We start from the raw sequence: 22,819 nt of genomic DNA on the forward strand, positions 1-22,819 counted from the left end.
GTAAGTCTCTGAAAACACATTCAAGTTCTCAATTTCGAGTCATTTTCCTGTTTTTCCAGCTTGTTTAGTCAAACGAAAGTCAAGTTGCTGAAGCTCAGTGCTCCACCATCTGATGTGCCTCTGACTCTGACCTAAGCAAATACACTTTACACTCGCACACAGATACTGACTCTTGCACACACTCACACCGCATACACGCATTCAGGGCGTGTATTCCGCTTTGTTGCGCACACAGACAGATGAAGAATCCGCCATCGTTGCCGTTGCCGTTGCCGTTCCCGTTGCCGTTTCAGCCTTCGACAGCGCATTAGTCGGGGCTTTTAAGCAGAAAAATGCGTGCACTTGAGGCGCCCCCTGAACCAGAGAGGTAGGACTCTTTCTACGCTGGTTCCGCCCTGGAAGCCCCTAGACGTCCCGAGATTCCCCCTCTTCGTGTTCTTCTGAACCCCAGAAGTCCTGGGTCAGCCGAAAAGTATGCAGTGGGGGTGCTCTAAAAGCGGCGCCGCTCTTAATACTAAACGTTGCCTTCTTTTCGGCTGACTCAATCAAATGTACCCGTGTCCCACGTCCTAGGACCATGGGGAGAGACGTGTCTATTTGTCAGGCCCTTGCTTTTCAGAGCGAAAACTGTCTCTCACGGCATATGCAAATCAGCTTTAATGCTGCCTTTGTTGTTGTTGTTGTTGTTGTTGTTGTTGTTGTTGTTGTTCTTGAAAACGCTTTTCTCTTTCTGGAAATTGCCTTTAAATTGTGTTTGCAGGGAAAAGTTTTTCCTGATTTAGCTGCAGAGCGGCAGAGCGGCAGAGCAGCAGAACTTCATTATTGTTTACAAACATTTTTCAAAAAGAATTTTCTACTCGTTTAGACCCGGCCAAGAGAGCCAAAGCAGAACGAAACGACAACGTAATGTGAATTAAATTCAGGAGCAGAGTAGTCAGGAGTGTACTGCTTTTCTGTTTCTGTTTTTCATTTAGCACGGATTTTCTTCTTAATTAAACAGGACGCGTCGGCGGGGGCGGTCGCAGAGAGGGCGGGCGGTAATACACTTGGGAAAAACTTGGGAAATCAAATGATGGCCCGAAGAAGGGGTTCCCTCAAAGGAGTTCTTTTCTCTTTTTGGGGATGGGGATGGGGATGGGGGGATGGGAAATGGATGGGATGAGATGAGATGAGATGCAATCCCCACTTGACTTTTATTTTTCTCTGTGTACCTTTTTCGAAGGCGGAGTCGCGTTTCTTTTGTCGGGGCTGCCACTGCTCATTTGCATTTCTGTCTGTCAACTGTTCTTTTCTTCCACTTTTCGCTATATTTCAGCCCTCTGCGGGCTGCTTTCCTTCATTTCCTTTTCAGAGCATCACGGGGAAATTTTAATGATCCGTGATAATGATGCAATGCCTGCCGTTGGCATTGCTAGTTTTCATTTAGTTTTCTCTCCCACTTGTCCTGCCCCTTCTCCAGCCATTTCCCTCTGTGTCTTGCACACATTTCTTTTGCGCGTAATTGATTTTAGCTGAAGGGAAGTGTGCGCAGCACTTACATTAATAAGCTGCCGCTTTTCCAGCAGCTCCACCAGCACCAGCAGTAGCCTCGAACCGGATCGGACCGAGACGAACCGAACCGAACTCTCCTTGTATCTGGTGCTGTCTTTTGATTGACAACACTGACAAATGGCAAGGAGAGTGCATCGAGGGATGTGGCATTCAGGGATGGGGTAGATGTGGCAGCCTCATTGAGTTTATCAGTCAGCCATTGTGCGGCAGAGCATCATCATCGAGCAGAGCAGGAGCAGTGGATAGAACAGTAGTGGACGGCATCAGTAGATGGCAGCAGGAACCAAACCCCTACCCATTGGGGACCCATTGAAATGTGGGACATTTCGACGACAGTTCTCCCCAGTTGTTTTCCCCGGCTGAGGCGGAAAACTCATCTCGAACTCCCTCTAATTAGCTGCAACTTGTCTCTGCGCCTAAGACAAAGTTTTAATTGAAATCCTACCTGCAAATCTCGAATCAACTCAAGACTCAACCACATTCCGCCGCATTCCACACATTCCCCCCATTTGCCGTTTGCCATTTGCCATTAAGTTTATATAGAAATAAAAAGACATCCCATCCCATCTCTCTCGATGGATAATTAAATTTTCATTAGAGCGTGTCTGGCGGTGGAAAGTTTTCCCACTTTCCCACTTTTCCACTGGAAGAAGAAGGTGGAGCGGAGTGGAGTGGAGTGGAGTGGCTAGTGGAAAAACTTTATCTTAAGTGACTTAAAAACTAAAACTGCAAATTTAATGCGCTCCCCCGTCGTCGTCATGTGGCACATCCTACAACTTGCGGCCAACACTTTTTACTTGCCACAAACATTTTGCTTTTCTTTTTCCCCCAGCTTTTCCGTTTCCCCCCAGTTTTTGCGGCGCATATCCTTTGGGCATTGCAGTTGACAGCAGAAGCCTCCGCAACGAAAGTGGCACAAAGTTTGCTACACTTTGGGGTTCGTGCCCCTTGCCACTATCCCTCTTGCAGCACGGCTGTCGTTATCTCTCGCCTAATGCCTTTTTGACAAAACAATTTTTCATATTATTACACGACTGTGGCGTCCAGGCATGGGCTGGGGACAGCGGCTGGGGCAGGGGCAGGGACAGCGGCAGGGGCAGGGACTGAAAATTGCTTACAAATTTTGTGTTGCATGCACTGCGACGGCTCGGCTGCCATAAGGACACCAGGACACCACGACTCTGAGAACCATGCGACCATGTGACTTGCCTCTCTCTTTGGAGAATGGTAACAAAGATCTTCTGCTGCGCTGCTGCTTCGTAACTTATTCATGCCGTCGCCGTCGTTAGAGGCTCCACTGTGGCTCCGAGTGGAAATTCCGGACAGAAGACAAAGCCTTAAGCTGTCCAGAGTCCAGAGCTTCTCCCATCTCCAGCCGCCCCCAGGGGCCTTGTGAATAATAAATAAAATATAAAAGCCGCATCAAAAGCAATTTTAAAGCATGCCCGAAAAATTATGCAATGCTTGCCACACGGGCGAATCAATTACAGGAGGGTTTCTGTGGTCAGAAGCTGCCCGACAGCCGGCAGCCGGCAGCCACACAATGGCCGGCAGGTAAAAAGCAATTGTCTCCAGAGCCTTTGTTGTGGTCCACGACGATAGCTCATTAAAATTTAGGCCAGGCCCAAAAGCCAGAGAGAAGGCCATCTACCAGTAGAGAAAGCCAGTGAAAGCCAGAGAGCCGCTGGCATCGACTGGTACTTAATTTTCGGGGCGCAAAACTTTTTGGTCTAACAAAAATTGAAATTAACTTTGGTCGCTCGAGCGGCACGGCGGCGTCCCAGTCCCAGTCCTAGTCCCCATCCCAATCACCATCCCCATCCCCGTCCCCGTCCGCCTACTCTGTCCCAACAAAAAGAACCACCACATTTAATTAAAAATTTAAAATTAACTGAAATTTCTCTCTCATTTCTCGCCATTCCTCCTCATTGCTTTCTCCGTGCAGCTGAGACGAGCCAAATTGTGAATGGACTGGATCTGCAGGGACCGATATTTCTCCATGAGCCACCGCATCGCGTCGAGTTCTCAAATAATTCGGGAGGCCTCATAGAGTGCTCCGGCCATGGCAGTCCACCGCCAGAGGTAAGAACCCCGTCTGCCCTCCTGCCCTCCTGCCCACCTGGCCCTCCATTTTGCCATCGTCCCATCTTCCCATCTTAATATTGCTGTTTAATTATGCATGGCAGTGGTGCCACATTTCCCTTCTCCTGCTGCTCATTTCCAAGTTAATTGACAGGCCGACAACAACAACAAAAACCAGAACAAGAGCAGCAAACACAACAAACAAATGCCTCTCCTTTCTCTGCTTGTTTCCAGGTGGAGTGGACACCCATACCCCCCCAGCAGGATATGGTATTCCAGCTATCGAATGGCAGCATGATGTTCTATCCCTTCACCGCCGAAAAGTATCGCCACGAGGTCCATGCCACTGTCTACAGGTAAGTAATGCTCGACTACTCGTGTATTGATTACCATTTTGTGGCAAAATGTGCTTAATCCTTAATGCTTTATCCTTTATCCTCTATCCTCTATCCATTTCCACTTTCTGCTTGCTGCTTTCTGGAATCCTGCCTGCAGATGCAAGCTCCGCAATCTCGTGGGCACTGTCCTCAGTCGGGAGGTTCATGTACGCGGCGGTAAGTCGAAATAAATTTTAATTAATTTAGGAAAAAATACACACACACACACACACACACACACACAACACGAACGAACGAACATTCGTGAATTTACAGCCACTGAAAGTTGATTTGTGCTGACGAAGTGAGTTTTCTGGCTTTCATCGCTTCTGTCGCTTGTTGTGGTTGTTGCTGGGGAAAACTTTGGCCTAATTGGAAAGTTTTTCGCGCTGGCCTCCGTCTCCCGGCAGCGGCAGCTCCAGCTCCAGCCCCAGCACGGCCCCAGCCCCACGTCGCACGTCCTGCGCCCAATTTCCGTCCTCCTCTCTCCTTCCCTGTGGAACGCCTAAAAGCAGTCAACGCAAGTTTTAATTACTATTGCTGCTGGCAAATGCCTGTCGACCAGGCGCCTGCCTGGCACTGCCCTCCAGTTTTTCTTCCTCGAAAAATGTTCGGGGAAATGTGGAAAAAAATGGAGTGCTCGACGCTAATTTGGCGCCTTAGTGTGTGAGAATTGACTTCGACTGGATGAGGGGAGCTTATACACTGCATTTTGGAGCGGGTATGTGGCGTATGTTATAGCCGCAAATCCAGATATGTGGAGATCGTTTTTGGATCCATAGGGTCCGTCTTAAGGTCTTTCCTCATCCATTAAACACAACTCACCGAAGATATAGGTCAACTCTTCATAGATTTACGCGTACTTTCGTGGGTACAAATCACCATAGCCTTTCCTTTTTACATCCCAAACCAACTCTACTCTTGCCCCCCATTCTAGCCCCGCTGCCTCAGCCCCACTGGCTCAGACAAAAACTTTGCCTATTCTTTTGCTAAACTGCATTAATGAACTCTGAACTCTGGGGAGACCCGGCGGCGCAATCATTTTGATTGCCATCACATGTCGCATAGATTTTGCGGCTCATTGGGCTTTCATTTCAAGCGAAGAAAGCAAGAGAAATGGTTCTAGGGATAGCAATGGAACCAACAACAATTAGCAATGACCATAAAAGATATGCCATATAAATGGGTGTTTTCGCCAGAGACCAAAGGCTAATCCTCAAAGGGCCCACTTGAGTTTTGGGGGATGGCCTTTAATTAACAGGGGGATGGGAGGGAGCAGGAGCAGGAGAAGGAGTAGCACTGGCCAGGAATGGACGAAAAAAAAGGGGAATCCTGACAGATAAAGACAGAACCAAAGGGAGAGAGAGAGAGAGACCAAAGAGAAGTCAGCTCAAAGCAAAACAAATAGCACAAAGTCGCAGCCGCAAAAAAAATCTAAGATAGAGAGAGTTTCACTCACGCACACACTGGCCCCACAAGCGGACACACACACATGCGTAGGGTTTTTCATGCAAAAGTTCTGGCAAAATGTCCGGCAGCCATTTTTCAACAGCTAACTCTCCAACGTTACGTATACGCCATGTCCATGTCCGCTGGCTTATTTTATTTGCGGTCTCCCCTTCATCCTTCACCGTTCACCCTTCACCCTTCAGCCCTCACTCTCTTTGGCTCTCTGTCTCCTTTGCAGTCTTTGTTTTTCCTTCGTTTTTATGTGTGCTAGAAATTGTTTCAGCCGCTCCACCCCCCCAAATGCCTAGCGCTCTTTCTCCACATTCCTTTGCGTGGAGGGTGTCTCGTGGAGAGCTTTCCGCTTGAACAATTTGACAGCGCGTAGATTTGGCGCAAAACGTTTTGCCTAATTTGGGGAAAAGTTCTTGGAGGGAATCTGCGATCTGCGATGGCCACGGACTAGGACTAGGACTGGGACTAGCAGTAGAGGGCCCGGACCAGGGCCATGGCCAGTAATTTTGTTGCTAATGTGGGACCCTGCCATCGCGTTGCCACATTTAATTGCCGGCGCTTAAGTTGATGTGGCGCAGGACCTGCCTTTTGTTGCCTTCCGTAATTAGCGCAACTTTGAGGCAAAAACTCTTGACAAATTCCCCCCCTATATATAATTCAGCTCAAGCTTAAACGCAATTGCTGGCATTTGGTTTTGTCAGGCCAAAAGGAACACATCCTCATTCTCGTCCTCGTCCCCATCCTCGTACTCATCTTCGGAGAGGGAAGGAGTAGAGAACTTTTCTTGACAGTGATGAATGGATGCTGGGAGCCACAAAGTTGCCGCAGCAACACGACTTTTCAGCGCTGACTTTTCCCTGCACTTTTGCATTTCATCAAACAAAAGCACACACACACACACACACACATCTATGCCTAAGGTGCATACCACTGAATCCTTGGAAGATTCACTATGTCCCCGTGTGTGTGTTTGTGTGTGTGAGCGAGGAAAGTTTTGTGATTGAGCTAGAAAAGTTTCCATAGTTTCCTTAGTTTTGCATGGGGCTGCCACAGCCACAGCCGCTGGCTGCTTGTGTATGAAACCTGCGTAATTTGTTTCTAATTAGTTGAATGCACATTGTTGAAGATGCCCCTCGAGCTGCTCGAGCTGCTCGAGCAATGAGCAGACAGACTGCAGAACAGGATATGCACCTCAAGGAGTTTTGCTTACGCTGGAAAATGTCAGGTTCTGTTCTGCCGCTGTTTCACTTCAATCAGATGATAATTTAATAGTACCCGGAGTCCTTTCTAAAAATAAGTACGAAAATCCTCACAATAGCTTAAAATCAGCGAAAGACTGGAAGCATCCATCCGGCAGGCACATCATAAGCATAAATCCACATCCCTTTCTCGTTTGTTTTTTTGGTTTTTTGTTTTTTGTTTTTTGGAGATGGGAGGAACAACTTTCACATACACAAAAACAAAACGGAAATGAATTTCCGCATAAAATCCGAGTGCAGCGCATCTCTCTCTCTCTTTCTCGTTCCCGTCCCCGTTCTCGTTCTCGGTCTCTATTCTCTTAGTTTGTTCTGCGGCGACTATAAACTTAGCTTTCATACTTACTTTCCTGCCCAGCTGTCCTGTTCCTGTCCCGTCTGTCTGTCTGCTTCTCAGTCTGTCTCTTTGTCCTTTTCTGCTGCTGCGCAACATTGTTTGGGTCCTGGTTCTGGTCCTGCCTCACCATACCACACTCCATGGGCTGTCCTTCAGTTTGGAAATTTTCATGCAAAATGCAACATGAAAGGCGAAAAAAACTTTGCCACTGCCACTGCTAAAAATAGAAAACTTTTGTACCAAAAAAAAAAAAAGAAAGAAAAGCATTACTGCCATTTGGGATCGAAGCATTTGATACCCTTGAAGGTCGATTGTTCAGATATTTGTATGGAATATAGTCGGACGACATTTATTAAACGAAATGCGGTATAAATGAGAGCCATGCAACCGCCGCTTAACAATTGTTCGTGAAAGTAAAATGTGATATATGTAGTACACGGATCTTAGGAGCTTAAACAGCTTAAAAACTGAAGAGCAGATCTCAGCGCTATTGCCCTCTAAAAAATTCCGAAATAATTGTCAGGCTGTAAGGGTATAAGGTATCGTAAGAAGGAATGGGGCTTGGGGCGAGAGCTACAGCTCTAGGCTAGGACTCAGGACTCAGGACTCAGGACTCAGGACTCCCTTCAATACAAATAATGAAGATAAAACAACAAAATTGTACTAAACTACACTGGAAATAGCAGAACAGCGCAGCAGTTGTGGCAGTGGCAGTGGCAGGAGCATTGGCCAGAGGAATTATAATAAAATGTTGTCACAAAGTTTCACCAACAAAAAATAAAACGGCAACAGAGTCGAATGCGGACAATAACAACAACTTTTCAAATTAAACTTTTATCCAATTTTTGAGAATCTTAAAGTTACGCCAACCAAATGCCACAAACCAGGAACAAAAACCGAAAAAATGGCCAAGCCATGCAAATTTAGTACTCGGATTTCCAATGGGAGTAGTCGAGGATCTAGGGAAATGGGGACTGGGGCCCTGACGGATTGCGGGGCGAGATTTGCCCTAATCTATTTACTATTAGAGCCCCCCTTTGAACGAAGTGCTTGAACAATGGAACGCACTCTACGCACAACTGTTGAAAATTGCCTTTGTCCGTCTTAATTAATTTTCCAAATGCCATCAGCCATCAACCATCAACCGGCAGGTTCGTGAGCCTCCGAATGCTCGGAACGCATTGCAAAATCATGGACCAAGGTGGACACTGGTCCGGAAAAAGAAAAAAACGAGGAGGAACGGTGTTAGCCGCAGCTACGGCTGAGACTCTACCTTTATAGCCGATACTCAGTCAGTAGGGCTCCCCTCCGCCAGAGGGCGCACACATTTCACCACGAAGAGTGTGTGGGAGAGAGAGAAGGAAAATGAGTCGGAAGCCTGCTAGATATCGTCATTCTCTACGAGACTATAAAAGCTAGAGAAACCAAATTTTGTATACATTTTTCGTATAAATGAAGAGATGCGGCCGTAGCAGCTACTTACAAAGTTCCCCCTCGTTGTTCATTGAAATATCTGAGACCTATGAAACTGAGGCGAAGCTATATAGTTCTTTAACTGTTAAAAGTTATTCCCAAGAAACACTCTACTGTAAAAAGTTTCCCAGCTTCCCTCTGAAACCCTGGTTTCATTGATTCTTAAACCACTGTGGCCTGCCTTTGGCTCGCTTGTGCCATTGTTAGGGGATCCTTGTCATTCTTAATTTGGAGCCGAGCGCTCGGCATTGGACAGCGGAGAAAGGCCAACAGAACAAAAAATCTTTAACTCAAATTGCCAAATCCAATTTTTTACCGACCTTGTCGACCGTCCCCCGCGGACCTTTCCCCGTACGAGAGCCTGCCAGCCTGCCTGCCTGACAAACGGCAACACTTTTGTTAAGTGTCACAAAATGTTGGACCCAGCTGAGGGAGTGCGGCTGGGGGCAAAAGCCGGAATTTAATGTGCCACACATATTTTTGCTGCTGTCGTAGCCCTTTTTATGGACATTAAAAATGAAAATACACAGACAAAAAAACTCCAGACCAAAGCCAAATACGAAAATAACCTTTTGGCTAATAAAAGCCAATGGCACAGGGGTCTAAACATAATTTGTTTGCTCTGTTCCGTTACGTTCCGTTCCGTCCCGTTCAGTTCCGGTGTGTGCCCTTGAACCTTGACTTGTGTCAACGCTGCTTAGGCGCAATAATTCAGAAACATTTGCCCTCCTCTATTGCCCTCCTCCCACGATAGAAGATAAAAACTGGAGCAATTTACATAAAAAATATGCTTTTTAATTCGTTCCAGTCGTCAACCAGAAGTACACGGTCCAGGTGCACGACGAGTACGTGATGACGGGGAATACGGCGGTGCTAAAGTGTCAGGTAAGCGTCAGCAAGTGCCAGAGCTCCTGCAGCCTGGAGTCTGGAGCCTGGAGCCTGGCGGCTCCGAGTGAAAGTGTTTTGATCTGCATTCCCACTCCGATTGCGCCAGAAAATTCACTTAGCAGATAAATCTCATTTTGATAGCCCAACCAGGGCTCGTCCTGTCATCAAATTTGGTTATCCCACGCCCTGAGGCGGGGTTCTGCTGACTCCTTCTGCAACTGCTACTCCTACTCCTACCCCATCGATTCGCTCTGTCTATATATCCTGTTTATTATTACACCACCATTGCCATCGCCATTGCCACCACCAGGTACCCAGCTACATGTCGGAATTTGTAATGGTCACCGCCTGGGTGCAGGACACGGGCATGCATCTGTATCCGAACACGGACATCGGCGGCAAGTACACGGTGCTATCGAACGGCGAGCTGTACATAAATAATGCGGGGCCCAATGATGCGTACAAAACCTACACATGCCGCACTGTAAATAGACTGACAGGTACGTGATAATCGCATTTCGCAGGTTAATCGTCCGGCTGAGCGATGCATGAATACGCCACGCCGCTGACTACGTAGAGTCAGGACGCTGTAGCCAGAAACAGAGTCCAGGATCCAGGGTCCAGGGTCCAGGGATCCTGTACTGCTGGTTCCAGCTATAATTACGTTGAATAAATAAGCAATGAACAGCATTTTGACCAGGGAGGCGTGTGGGGTTGTGCGTGTGGACCACCTGACCGGGTCAATTAAAGAGATTTCAGCAACACCCCCTATCCTATTAAATCGAAAGCTTCTTATGGTCATAATGTTGGCCACAGATGGAACATTTATCGTTGGCATAATTCCCATTGAAATTCCCTTAGAATTTAATTGCCTGGCCAGAGAAAGATAGTTTTCGCTTCGCTCCTTGCCCCAGAGGAAGGTATAGTTTTCCCCCCAATTTTAGCCAGAGAATGAAACAGTTTTTCCCCCTCTTTAAGCCTCAAAAACATATAGTTTGATCCCCTCTATCTCTCTGTCTCTCTGTGTCTCTGTCTCTTGGCCGAAAGTCAATTTGTCGTTTTGTGCATAATTTATGATGCGTGACATTCAATCGCCGGTCGGAAAAAGGGCATTGAGCTTTTCCCTGAGGACTTTTGCTTGAAAATGCTTTTGCTGTTTCCAGCAACGCACACATAAAAGATGTCTGTGATGTCTACAGTCAATACGTGAGAGATCTTAGGAGATACATACATATGTACCAACACATATGAAATTCCATGTGTGTCTGCTGGCTTATTTGAAGTTTATTGTGTGTGAAAATGCGCTTAAGCTGAATTTCTATTAGCCTTTGTGCCGCATATTTCACATCATCAATCAATACGATAAAAGTTCGAAATTCCCCCCAGCTCGGAGTTTTACGTTACCTTTTTCCGCTCCCTTTTCTTTTCTTTTCTTTTCTCTTCCGTTCCGCTCCATTCCTTTCAATCTTTGCCGTATGTGCGAGGGAGATTGTATCTGTAAATGTTTGCATTGTTTGCTTGTCGTTTATTTGCAGTTCATTTCTCGGTATGCATCTTGAAAGTTGAATTTATACATTTTCCTGCTACATTTTCAGGTGGTGGCTGCCATTTGCGGTTGCCATTTCCTCCAATACCATCTCCATCTCCACCACCACCGCCACCACCGCCACCACCGGCACCACCGCCACCGCCACCACATGCACATCCACATCCACATCCACATGCACATCCTATTTTCGCCTGTTGTTTGCCTAATTAATCAAATTGAATTGAGCCACAAAAACCGCAAGTTGCACTACAGTTTTGGCCGTAAAAGCAGCGGGAAATATGAGCTGCATATTAATTGGGGGGGAGTTGGTAGTCGGCTGCAACAGCAAACAACAATGCCACCTGCCACTCCATGGCAACCACTGGAGCAGCCACTGGGCTTCGAGTGCCACTCATTAAAAGTGTAACATGAGCCGTGGGTTCGTTACGGCCATGGACTGGCATCGAGGATGATGTTTGGCGGAGTATTCATGACTAATTCATTTATCGCACAGACCAGAGCGCTGAGGGCTCTCTCCCTGTCCCTCTCCCTGTCCGTCTCTCTGTCTTTCCCGCATAATTACAATTTAAACCCAAAAATCCATTTATTTAGCCAACAATGAAGCGAAGCCAAAAACACAATGCAAAACCCAAGGCCCAAACCCGAATGTGGAACAATGGAAGCCATAATGAAGCTATCCGAATAGTTGAAAATTGAATTAGTTTTCGCTCTGCATAACATATACAGGACTTCCTTATGGCTGGGACGGGGCCAGAGTTTTGCTGTGATTTGGAGGCCACAGAAAAAGGATGTTCGGGAAAGAAATACAAGGAAATATTAAAGTCCTGTGATGTGATGGCAGGTGCTTCCCCCTGTCCAAGCAATCAACTTGATTGCTTTCATTTTCTTTCAATTAATTAAAAATATACTGTACCTACACCTACCTACATACCTACATATGTACATATGTATATATGCAAAAAGTAAACACATTGAGGTTAAGCGATGGTCCGCAGGATTTGCACCATAAATTCAGTGGCACGAGCCCGCCTTAAATCTAAGTAAATGCCACTGGGGCAGGGGGGGCTACATCACTTGAGTCTTTCTATACCCGACACTCAAAATTACTACAGGGTATATTCGATTTGTGGGGAAAGTGGATGTGTGCAACGCCCGGAAGGAAGCGTTTCCGACCCCATAAGGGATATACATATATTCTTGATCAGCATCAATAGCGGAGTCAATTGGGCCGTGCCTGTCTGTCCATCTGCCCATCTGTCCGTCCCGATGAGCGCCTAGATCTGAGAGACTATATCTAGCATATTCCGCATCTGGATCAGATCGGATAGCAAATGTTGTGGCCGCGGCGTCCATGCGTTTACTCATTTCTCATTTTCTATCTCTCTCTCTCTCTCTCTCTCTCTCTCTCACACACATTCTCTGTAGTGAAATGTATGTGTCCTCTGGTGGAGGGGATACTGACTTAGTTTAGGGCTATAAATGTAGAGTCGCGGCCTTAGCTGCGGCTCACAACGTTCCTCCTCGTTTTCGCATATTTTTCAACCTTCTCCCTCTCTCTCTCTCTCTTCCTCTCTCTCTGTCCTGCTTCCTCACTCCGCGGCACACACAGGTGAAATACAAATTTCAACATATCCTGGCCGCATTATTGTAACGGAGCCCAAGGGCATGGTACAGCCGCGCATCAACGTGGAGAAGCATTCGATGCGGCATGTTGTCCTTAATGGCCAAACAACGTTGCCGTGCATAGCTCAAGGACATCCGGTGCCAACATATCGGTGAGTAGCAGTAGCAGTAGCATGCAACACACAAAACACACACACCACACACACACCACACCACACCACACAACACCGAAAAAATCCAACAAAAATATCGCGACAACAGCTTGAAACACGTGGCCATGTCACAGGACACAGCTGTGGCCGCGACTGGTCCTGGGAGATGGAGTGGGAGTGGGAATGGGAATGGCCATGGGGGTACGGGGCTGAAGGACGAGTCGGAGTCCCGTCACGGGGCCATGCTCGGTCTCCATCCAGACCCCATCTCAAAACCGAACCCAGAACCGCAGTTGGCGCGCACTTTATGACAATGTGAAATATTTAACGCTTTTCCCAAAAAATCCACAATAAATGAGGAAGTAAATCTGGGCCGTAGCGCCGAATCGCTTGATACCCTTAAAGATTGAGAGGTCGTGTGGAGACGCTGGAATATATGAGCTTTGATTCTATGATTGTGATGGATGTAAATATTGTATTAAGACGCCAGTATGCAGTATTTTACCGGGACTATATTCAAAAATGCTTAATGCTTTTCAAGAATACATATATCTTTAAAAGGTCTAAGATGGGGCAAGGATTTCGTCGTAATCAAAATACCTTTTGCAAGGGATTGGCGCACACAACAAGCGGAAGCCAACTAAAACGAGAAACGAAAAAATAAATGCAAAAAAATAGAATCATAATAAAAATGTCAGCCAAATTGTCGAAAAATGTGGGGCGCACGGCGGCAGGGTAAATGCCCCATTGGCCTCCGCATAGAGAGTGGCAATTGGAGGTCCTTCGGGCCTCTCTATGCGATTCCCATGGGATACGGTCACCGGGAGGTAGATCTTGGCTGAGGCGCAGGATGAAGGATCAGCCAAGGCGAAGAGATTGCCAACGAGTTTACCAAGGAATTCCTCAAACTCGATCTACCTTGACAAACTTTGAACCATAACTTCAAACTCTTCTGAGCCCAAGTACTGCACTCGGGCCGCTGGAATTAATACCGCCCAACCCCCCCGCTGTCTGGAGGGGCAAGGTGAACAGATGCCACTTGACTCTGCCCCGCATATGTGTTGTTTATTGAGGCACTCAGAGAGGCGTTAGTCTTGACTTGGCTTTCGTTTGAGATGGGATGGAATGAGCCTCCGCCTCCCCGCGCCATGTCACAGTCATAGACAAATCAATCAAATGCTGTGAAACGTTTATGGCCGAAAATGGCAAATTGCTTTCTGAAATGTCGCTCAAGTTTTTTAGTACTCCAAAGAAAGGAAGAAAGGAGCTGTAGCAGGAGCCAGGAGCCAGAAGCAGGCCACACCAGGAAGGACTATCACTGGACTGAACGGCCACTTTGGCACTGGGCTCATCATGGGAGATTTTCAAGTACTAAAACATGCATGAAAGATGGGGATCTGGGATCTGGGATCTTTCGCCGGACGAGAAGGATGCCATGTAATATGCCATTGTAGCACGTGTCTGCTCTCTCTCTCTCTCTCTCTCACGGTGTCTCTGTGTTCTGCTCCAGCTTCTCTGTCCTTCGTGGTGCATGCATAAAAAATGCGCCCAGGATATGCCACATCGCAGCGACTGGCTTTCATTTAATGTCTCCCGCTGTGCCATGCCGTTGCGCGCTCTGCCTCACTAAAAAAAAAACGCTCCAAAAGAATGCTGGAGCAGCAGAGCAGCGGCAGCGGCTGCCGGATGGCAGAGGGTTTTGTGAGGCGCTGAGTTTTCTTTTCCGCTGCACTGTTTTCCCGACCTGCAGGTCGGCCCCCGGTCCCGGTCCCGGTCCCAGGCTGCTGTTGTTGTTGTCTTTTTGTTGTGTTTTCCTCCTGCTGATGCTGTTGGTTTCCCTTTTCCTTTTGCTTTTCCTCATAAATGTGAAAATAGTTGAAACTTTGGGGGTTCCATTCTGCTGCCATCTCTCTCTTTCTGTGTCTCTAGAAATATTTGAAATCATTTTTTATGAGGCATTTGTTTCGCTGACATCTCTTTTGTGGCCGGAACTCCTGTTCTGGCTAGAATTTCGGCCACAATCCTCAGACACACAGGCACACAGGCAACCAGACACACACAGAGGAGCCGTCAAAGGCATATTAATTCAGTTGTTGATAATCACTGACCATATTTCGTATCGAACTGCATTTCATATGCAAATCGCTGAGAGCCCATCTCCTCGTTCCGTATCCTCTGTGTAGCATATGTGTGTGTGGTGGCGAGAGTCACCTCATCCTCCTCCACCTCCTTCTCCTCCTCCTCCTCCTCCTCCTCCTCCTCCTCCTCCTCCTGAAAGCCCCCCATCTTCTGCAGCTTCTGCTCGTTGGATGGTTCGCATTTTCCATGATTTTAATTAAGAAATGCCATGCCGGGGGGCCCATGCAATGCACATGCCTTTGCCATAAGACGGGAAATGCACTCAAGTGCAATTAAAGCCAAATTAAAATCAATAACTTTTATGGAAAAAATCCCCCCGCATTCAGAGTTGTGTTGCAATTGCTGTTGCTGTTGCTGTTGCTGTGGCTGCCTCGAGGGGTGGGCGTGGCAGGCATCAAACAGATTATGACACGCACGCCCGATAAAACTGCATTTCCTCTGTTGATTTACGCAATTGAGATATTTTTTCAGAATTCAATTTCTTGCATCGGGAAATGCATTCAAAGTTGGGTGGTGAAATGGGTGGAGTAGCCACAGGAGATACCCTTTACTGAGGGATAAACCAAAATCGAGGACAAAGTAGTCAAATCTATCCTTCATTTAAAGGGATATAAAGTGGTGTGAGGTGATACGGTATACGTTATAGGTATGATTCCCTAAAGGAAACATTTAGCAAGAGCATTTTGTATAAAATGGAGGCCAGGCGAATACTTGGCAGCTATTTGGCAAGCTGCTAGTCTGCGGGGCTGTGCTCCGAGCACCTGGTAAATCCTACACTGAGGATACTGGAGGGTGGAGGATTTTCACAGAAGTGAAAATAAACTCAAATTTCCCCATACAAAGATGAAGTACATTGAAAAAAGGAATAATAGGGAATAATTGAAACACAACTATAGAAGAATCTTCCCAACCAAAAGTAGGTCCAATTAACCTATCCATATGCCCCATCAGTCCCTCAATCCGATCATGAATACCCCATAAATAAGGCAGAGCAGAGCATATGCATATATGAATAAAAATCACTCGTCCTCCTGCCTGCTCGACCACTTCCCATCGTTATCCCCACTTAAATGCAATCAGTTTTATGAACTATAGAAATATATTTGAACAGGCTGAACGGCCTTCAACACGGGCGTAGCCAGGACTTCGCGAAGGGGGCAACGGATTTCTTTCCATGCGTGATTTTTACGCATAATATAATAATTTTATACATACATATTTACATATATGTATGTATTACATATAGATTCGGGAAAACATATCAAGTAAATTAAGCAAAGACAATATTTTTTTAATATTTAGCTTCCCCCTCCTTGGTACGCCTTTGGCCTTCAATCTTACCGCCCCAACCCCTCTCACCAGTCGCCCAATCAAGGCTACGTGCAGCATAATCGAAAAGAAATTGAATGAATCGAAATTATTGATAATTCAATCTTCATTTTCAATTTGTTTAAAGCAACAGAAAAACAAATGCCAAAATCGTTGGCAAATAAACGAGAAACGAGAAACGAGGAACGAGGAATGAGGGACGAGAATTCCACGATTTCCCAGCCATTTCCCCCAATCCATTTCCATTTCCCCCTTAGAGCTGTTTGTCTTTGCCTTTGTCCTGAGTTCCGAGTTCCGAGTCCTTTGTTTGGCTAGCATTTCATCGCATGTTTCTTCATTCTCTGGCATGTGCCTGTGTCCGTGTCTGTGCCGTCGTCCTTCAGGTGGTTCAAGGAGGAGAACGAGCAGCTGCTGCCTCTGCAGCTCAGCGAACGCATCACCATCGTATCCGCCGGATTGCTGAAAATCACCAAGGTGCGTAGGCTCTCCTCTACCTCCTCTATACCCAGAACGAAAAAGAGCCAGGAGAAAACCTCAGCCCCCTGCTGATTGCCAATTGATTTCATCCATTGCAGGCACGTCTCGAGGATAGTGGAAAATATTTGTGCTGGGTGAACAATACGGCTGGCGAGGAGACCATCCAAGTGTCGCTAACGGTGACAGGTGAGTGTGTCTGCCTGTGGGGGGAAAAGTGTGGGGAAGGATGTACAGCAGATAGATAAAGAGTGCGACTACCTTCTCCATACATTAACATCCCATATCTGCAGCTCCTCTGACGGCCCATCTGCAGCCACAGGTGCAGACGGTAGATGTCGATAAGGATGCGCAATTCCAATGCATTGTCTCTGGCCATCCGGTGCACGATGTGAACTGGTTGCACGATGGCAAGCCCATACTCAGGGACAATCGTGTGGAGGTAAGACACATTTCATATTCCACATTCCACCTTCCACCTCTCTCAGGCACAATCAATTAGTTCCCTTAACAATCATTCATCTATGCGCACAGATCCTCACCGATCCGCCACGTTTGATCATCAAGAAGGTGCAGAAAGAGGATCCTGGCATGTATCAGTGCTTCGTCTCCAATGAATGGGAACAAATCCAATCGACGGCCGAACTCCAGTTGGGCGGTACGTAATCATATCGCTAACACACACATCTACTAATATATTTCCCATCGAGTTGACTATTAATAACCACTTATGACCGCACACACAACCGCCCACCGCCTACCGCACACCGCACACCTCCCCCTCCCCCTACTCCTACATCTCAATCAGCAGCGTAATTTCCTCCTCGAGAGTGAATGCCATTGCTTCTCTCTGTGCTGTAGAATGACGACGGCAGACGGCAGACCGCAGACCGCAGACCGTAGACCGCACAAATAAATGTTTGTCATAATTGCATTTCATTATTTTCTAATTTAGCAAATTGCTAACATTTTTCAACGAGCCAGAGAGAGGATGCCACCCATAACAAATCACAGTGGAGCAACAGTAATAGCCACAGCAACAATGAGAGTAGAGGCTGCCTGCCCATAAAACGCAGCGACGACGACTTAATTTTATTACCAGCACTAAAAATCTAGCCGCACTAAACACTAAACACAGCGGGGGTGGGTGCCAGTGCCAGTGCCAGTGCCAGTGAGAGTGCCATGGGGGAAGCAGGATGTGGGTGGAGGAGAATGTATCGTTTAGCAGCCTTAGGGGCATACACACATATGTATATGTAGGGACAATCACTCGCACAGTAATACAGATGACAGAGCGGTTTATGCGTGGCCTACAGAGCGATTAAAAAAGATCGTTAAAGGAAGGAACGGTACCGATTACTGATTTCCGAAGATTTCCATTAAAAAGTATAAAATGAAGAAACTTTGGAAAATTAAATCCCACATGAAAGATACCATTATATTCTTTTGCCATTTGGTAATCAATTTATGTGCCCCCAATTCAAGTTTTCAGATACTTACACAGGAAAAAAGCATATGCCACTTTTCAATAAGGATATCTTCCATCAAACACCTTGTCGCCGATTGAGCATTTCCACATTCAAATTGTTTCCTCTATCTTCAGTACTTCATCGCAATATCTCATCGCGTATAAACATCACAGCAGGAAAAGCAGCAGCAGCAGCAGCAGCAGCAGCAGCAGAAACATTCGCGCTTTGTCGCTTTGGCAACATTTCGTGATTTGCTTTTAGGCGCAAACGGAAATTGATTTCGATATATTATTGGCATGCTTCGCACACAGTTCAGTTCGTTGGTGCAGAGAAAGGGGGCGGTCTGCGGGCATAGGGGGTTGTGGGCATAGGGGGTTGCGGGTTGCAGGGATAGCCAGGAAGAGGAAACGCTGCTTTCATTTCGCCTTTCGGTGTTGAGAGCCCTCCCCTCCACCACCAGGATTCACACCACATGCTAGAGGGAAAACCCAAGCGCCATTAAGCGGCCGGATATGGCAGCAATTGTGTCAACGCTGCAGCTCTATGTGTGTGTCTGTGTGTGTGTGTGTGCCCGCATCTGTGTGAGTGAGCAAATAAATATGGCAGCTTATAACTGAGAATGTCAGGCGATGATATGCGATGACTATTCTAGCCGAAAAATCCATTGCATTGCGCCGAAAACGGAAATTGATACAATTTTCATCAGCTGGATAGCATTTGCTGTCTTGTCAAATGCATTTTCCGTTTCGCCTTGGAAAAGGAAAAGCGAAGGGAAAGCCAAAGGAAAACGAATGGAAACTAAGGAAATGCGATGGTAGGGATACAAGTGCAAATGTGGTTTTGGCTCTGAGAGAAATGATTCAATAGAGAGATGGAGTGCTGCAGTGCTGCCGTGCTCCAAGTACTGGGAATCTGTGGGCGAACTGTTTGCAGATGGATATTTTATGTTTAAGGATTTTAAAGAATGAAAGGGACTTCTCATCATCATAATGAAAAAGTGTAACCATCAATGCACACACATGGCACAGAGCAAAGCCTTTTTCCATCATTAATGAAACTTCTCTTCCTCTCTTCATTTGAGCAGAGTTCTAAACTCGTATCTTTTCTCCTCGTCGTTCATTTCTGTTCATTTTAGATGCTTCACCGGAACTACTTTATTGGTTTTCGGAGCAGACGCTGCAGCCGGGACCGACGGTATCATTGAAGTGCGTTGCCACCGGAAATCCACTGCCGCAATTTACATGGTCTCTGGACGGATTTCCGGTAAGTTAAGCCACCAAACTCCGCCGCAAGTTGAGCCCCCATTTAGCATAGCCATAGTCATAGTCATAGCCATAGCAGGAGGCGGAAATGCAGGCAGGCAGCGTTTCCGTTTCCGCTGCTAAGAAGTTGCCATAGTGCCAAAATATTCGGCATCGAGCAGAGCAAAGCACAGCACAGCAGGGCAGAACAGAGCATAGCAGAGCAGAGATATTTGTCACAGTTACAGTTACAGTTACAGTCACAGCTATCGCAGTTCATCTCTGACTTCCTCTCTGGCCACCATTCGGCCCAAGCGAGAACATGCATAAATGTTTTAGGAACCAAAAAACCCCTCACAGAGCAAAACCCCTTGTTAGCCAGGGCTCGGCTCTAGTGCATACTTGGGATTCCCAAGCCTTTGGGTTTGCCCCTTTTGCCTTTGCTTTTGCTTTTTGGAGCACTCGAATTTTTCGTTTCTAAGAATTTCTGTTGCCTTTTTTTCCAAGGATTTGTTTCGTTTATTTGCATAAATTTTCATTTTCTTGGGAGCCTTTTTCCCCACTTCCACTCCTACACCCTCTACACCCTCTACACTCTCTGCTTCCCTCTCTTTTTGTGTGTTTCCTCTCAAGGCCTTCCACTTTTACGTAGTGCAAATTTTATGCAATTTCAATCAATTCGATTTACATGAATTTTTCATTTTACCTCCGCTTCAATCTGCAATCTGCAATCTGCTCTCTGATTTCACCAGCAACCGGAGAGAGTAGAGAGTAGAGAGCGGATAGTGGATAGTGGAAAATGTTTTGCTAATTGGCCCACTTTGATAACGTGTTCCTTTAACCACTCCACTCCACAGATTCCAGACAGCTCGCGCTTTTTAGTGGGTCAATATGTTACCATCCACGACGATGTCATCAGCCACGTGAATATATCAAATGTCAAGGAGGAGGACGGCGGCGAGTATACCTGCACGGCCCAGAATGCCATTGGCAAGTGAGTAGAAGCCATAGACATAGCCTCTGCAGCAGCAGCAACAGCAGCAGCAGCAGCAGCAGTACGAGCATCAGTTCCATAAATAAAACATATAGGCCTCCACTCCGATAAAAAGCATTTCCATGCTAAATCATAAATTTAGTTGTGGCATTGGGAAAAAAAAGAAGTAGGGACTGCAACTGGGAGTGGGAGTGTGCTGGTATTGTTTGCAGGCAGACGAGCGACATAAAATCCAAACAATGTGCTGAAGCAGCCGTAAGGCAACTGTTGGCAACGGGGTTTTCAGATATCATAGTTAGGGATGGTAGACAGAATCATATCATGCACGAAAATTTCCCAACATTGATTTTGGTTAAAGCTTTAGAATGTTTTTCCTTTGGCTGTTACTGGCATTTACTAAGAGATAATCTCAGATTACGTATACGTAGATAATCCTCATAGATGATGGGATGGGTGATGTGTTCTCCGGGTTTGGGCTTCAGATGAAACTTTTAGCATTGTAGCACCAGTTTCAGATCAGGAATTAACATGCTAGATAAAGATTAATTATTTGAGAATGCATTGCATTAGGTATGAATTTGAACTTGGGCTGAAAAATAAAACACGCTTCCATCTCCAGGTCGGCTCTAAAAATGTTCCTTTGTTCACATTTTTTTATGTACTCCCTTCCTTACTCGGATGCTCCAGGGTCTCGCATAGTGCAAAAGTGAACATCTATGGATTGCCTTACATACGCGAAATGCCAAAAATAACCGGGATCTCTGGTTCTGATTTGATTGTTAAATGTCCCGTGGCTGGTTATCCCATCGATAAAATACACTGGGAGCGAGGTAAGCATCACATACAGTATTATATCTTTATGCCCCTCTACTATATGTATGTACATATATTGTAAATATGTATATTGTATATACCCGCATGACATGGCGATGCTTGCGATATACATATGTATGTATGTATTTGGTTTCTTTTTTGGTCATTTCGTGATTTCTCTTTATGGTTATTTGCCTTTTGGCCAGAGAGTTGTTTGTTATTAAAAATGGTATGTTTGTTATTGCGCATATCAGTGAAAATTATTAAAAATACAGAATGAACGCTGCTTTTGCTTCTGCTTCTGCTACTCGTACGAGTATTCGTATTCGCACTTTTTTCTGACAGTCTGTTTTCCTTTGACTTTTTAAGCGAAATAAATTTAAAATATATATTGTTTTTTTCTATTTTTATTTGTTAATTATTATCTCCGTACGCAGTTGTCAGTGTGCCAGTGTGTGTGTGTGTGTCATCATAAATTCCTGTTTATTCTAGCTAAAAAGCACAATAATCATCACGGGGATCAGCTGGGGAGAGACAGAGGAATGCTCTTGGAAATGTCTGCATACCGGGTTGACGATGTTTGCCTAAAGCTGATAGTGTTCTGAAACAGAAAAGATACAAAGGGGGAAAGATAACTTTGAAGATGTGTATACATTGTATTGTATATAGACAGAATAGGTGTATAGACAGCTAGCCAACCATATTTAAATGAAATATTCCGTGTTTAAGCACTTTAAAATAATTTAATTGATGCAGTTCCATTTTAATATTAGCGCTTTCAAGGCTTTTCCTCTGGATATAGGTATATAGACAGATGTATGAGTGATCGGATAGCTATGTATATATAGGTATGTATGTAGCTGGGAAGAATGAGTTATAGATTAATAGAGCGATCGATGAACCGATAGAAAAATAGATGAGATTTGTTTATGAGTACAGATAGATATATTTGTATGTGTTCCTAGATATATCTAACTCTAGACGACTGTGCGTACGTGAATATCCAGATATTTATTTCGATTTATGGCAATTTATTTAGGACTTTTAAGCTCTCCGCAAAAGTGGGTCGTTCTGTTCTGGCCTTTTGTGAGTGTGAGTGTGAGTGTATGAAAATAAATTAAGCTCGCAAAAAGAAAAAAAAAATTCAAAAGTGCCATATAGCCATAAAGTCATAAATCGCATAACTTTGTTTTATGTGAGTCCCCAAATTAATTGCCAACGCCTTGCCACGCTCTCTTCCTGCCTGCTGCTCCTGCTCGGGCTCCTGTGGCATCCTGGTCTCTTCTTCGTTCCGGGAAGATGGCCAAACATTGCCCATAAATCGCCGACAGCGTGCCTACAACAATGGCACCTTAATTATCGAGCAACTGCAGCGCCTGGAGGATGCGGGCACGTACACGTGCATGGCACAGAACAAACAGAAGCAGACCTCGCGGCGCAACGTGGAGATCCAAGTGCTGGGTGAGTACTACACGACTAGTACTAGTGTGGCTCTGGCTCTGCTGTGGCTTTGGCAAAATGTTTTCCCAATATTTAAAATTAGAAAGTGGCCGGAGAGAGGGAGAGAGCTCTATCCTCTATACGGAGATGCAGCTGCCGTCGGAGCCGTCG

General features: G+C 45.9%; 1 protein-coding gene across 5 annotated transcripts in view; it reads left to right on the top strand.

Moving 5' to 3' along the window:
• Nucleotides 1-22,819, top strand: part of Dscam4 (Down syndrome cell adhesion molecule 4) — a 43,267-nt gene that overhangs the window by 10,613 nt on the left and 9,835 nt on the right. For all 5 annotated transcript variants that reach the window (XM_033382113.1, XM_033382114.1, XM_033382115.1 and 2 more), the window contains exons 3-16: nucleotides 3,497-3,633; nucleotides 3,868-3,989; nucleotides 4,129-4,187; nucleotides 9,346-9,422; nucleotides 9,736-9,925; nucleotides 12,584-12,749; nucleotides 16,601-16,691; nucleotides 16,793-16,880; nucleotides 16,985-17,133; nucleotides 17,226-17,349; nucleotides 19,296-19,423; nucleotides 20,259-20,395; nucleotides 21,083-21,225; nucleotides 22,508-22,669. In XM_033382113.1, coding sequence (XP_033238004.1) covers nucleotides 3,497-3,633; nucleotides 3,868-3,989; nucleotides 4,129-4,187; nucleotides 9,346-9,422; nucleotides 9,736-9,925; nucleotides 12,584-12,749; nucleotides 16,601-16,691; nucleotides 16,793-16,880; nucleotides 16,985-17,133; nucleotides 17,226-17,349; nucleotides 19,296-19,423; nucleotides 20,259-20,395; nucleotides 21,083-21,225; nucleotides 22,508-22,669 — 1,773 coding nt within the window. The remainder of the gene's footprint in view (nucleotides 1-3,496; nucleotides 3,634-3,867; nucleotides 3,990-4,128; nucleotides 4,188-9,345; nucleotides 9,423-9,735; nucleotides 9,926-12,583; nucleotides 12,750-16,600; nucleotides 16,692-16,792; nucleotides 16,881-16,984; nucleotides 17,134-17,225; nucleotides 17,350-19,295; nucleotides 19,424-20,258; nucleotides 20,396-21,082; nucleotides 21,226-22,507; nucleotides 22,670-22,819) is intronic.

Source organism: Drosophila pseudoobscura, chromosome X, assembly GCF_009870125.1.
Source record: "Drosophila pseudoobscura strain MV-25-SWS-2005 chromosome X, UCI_Dpse_MV25, whole genome shotgun sequence".
In the NCBI taxonomy this organism is placed as follows: domain Eukaryota; kingdom Metazoa; phylum Arthropoda; class Insecta; order Diptera; family Drosophilidae; genus Drosophila; species Drosophila pseudoobscura.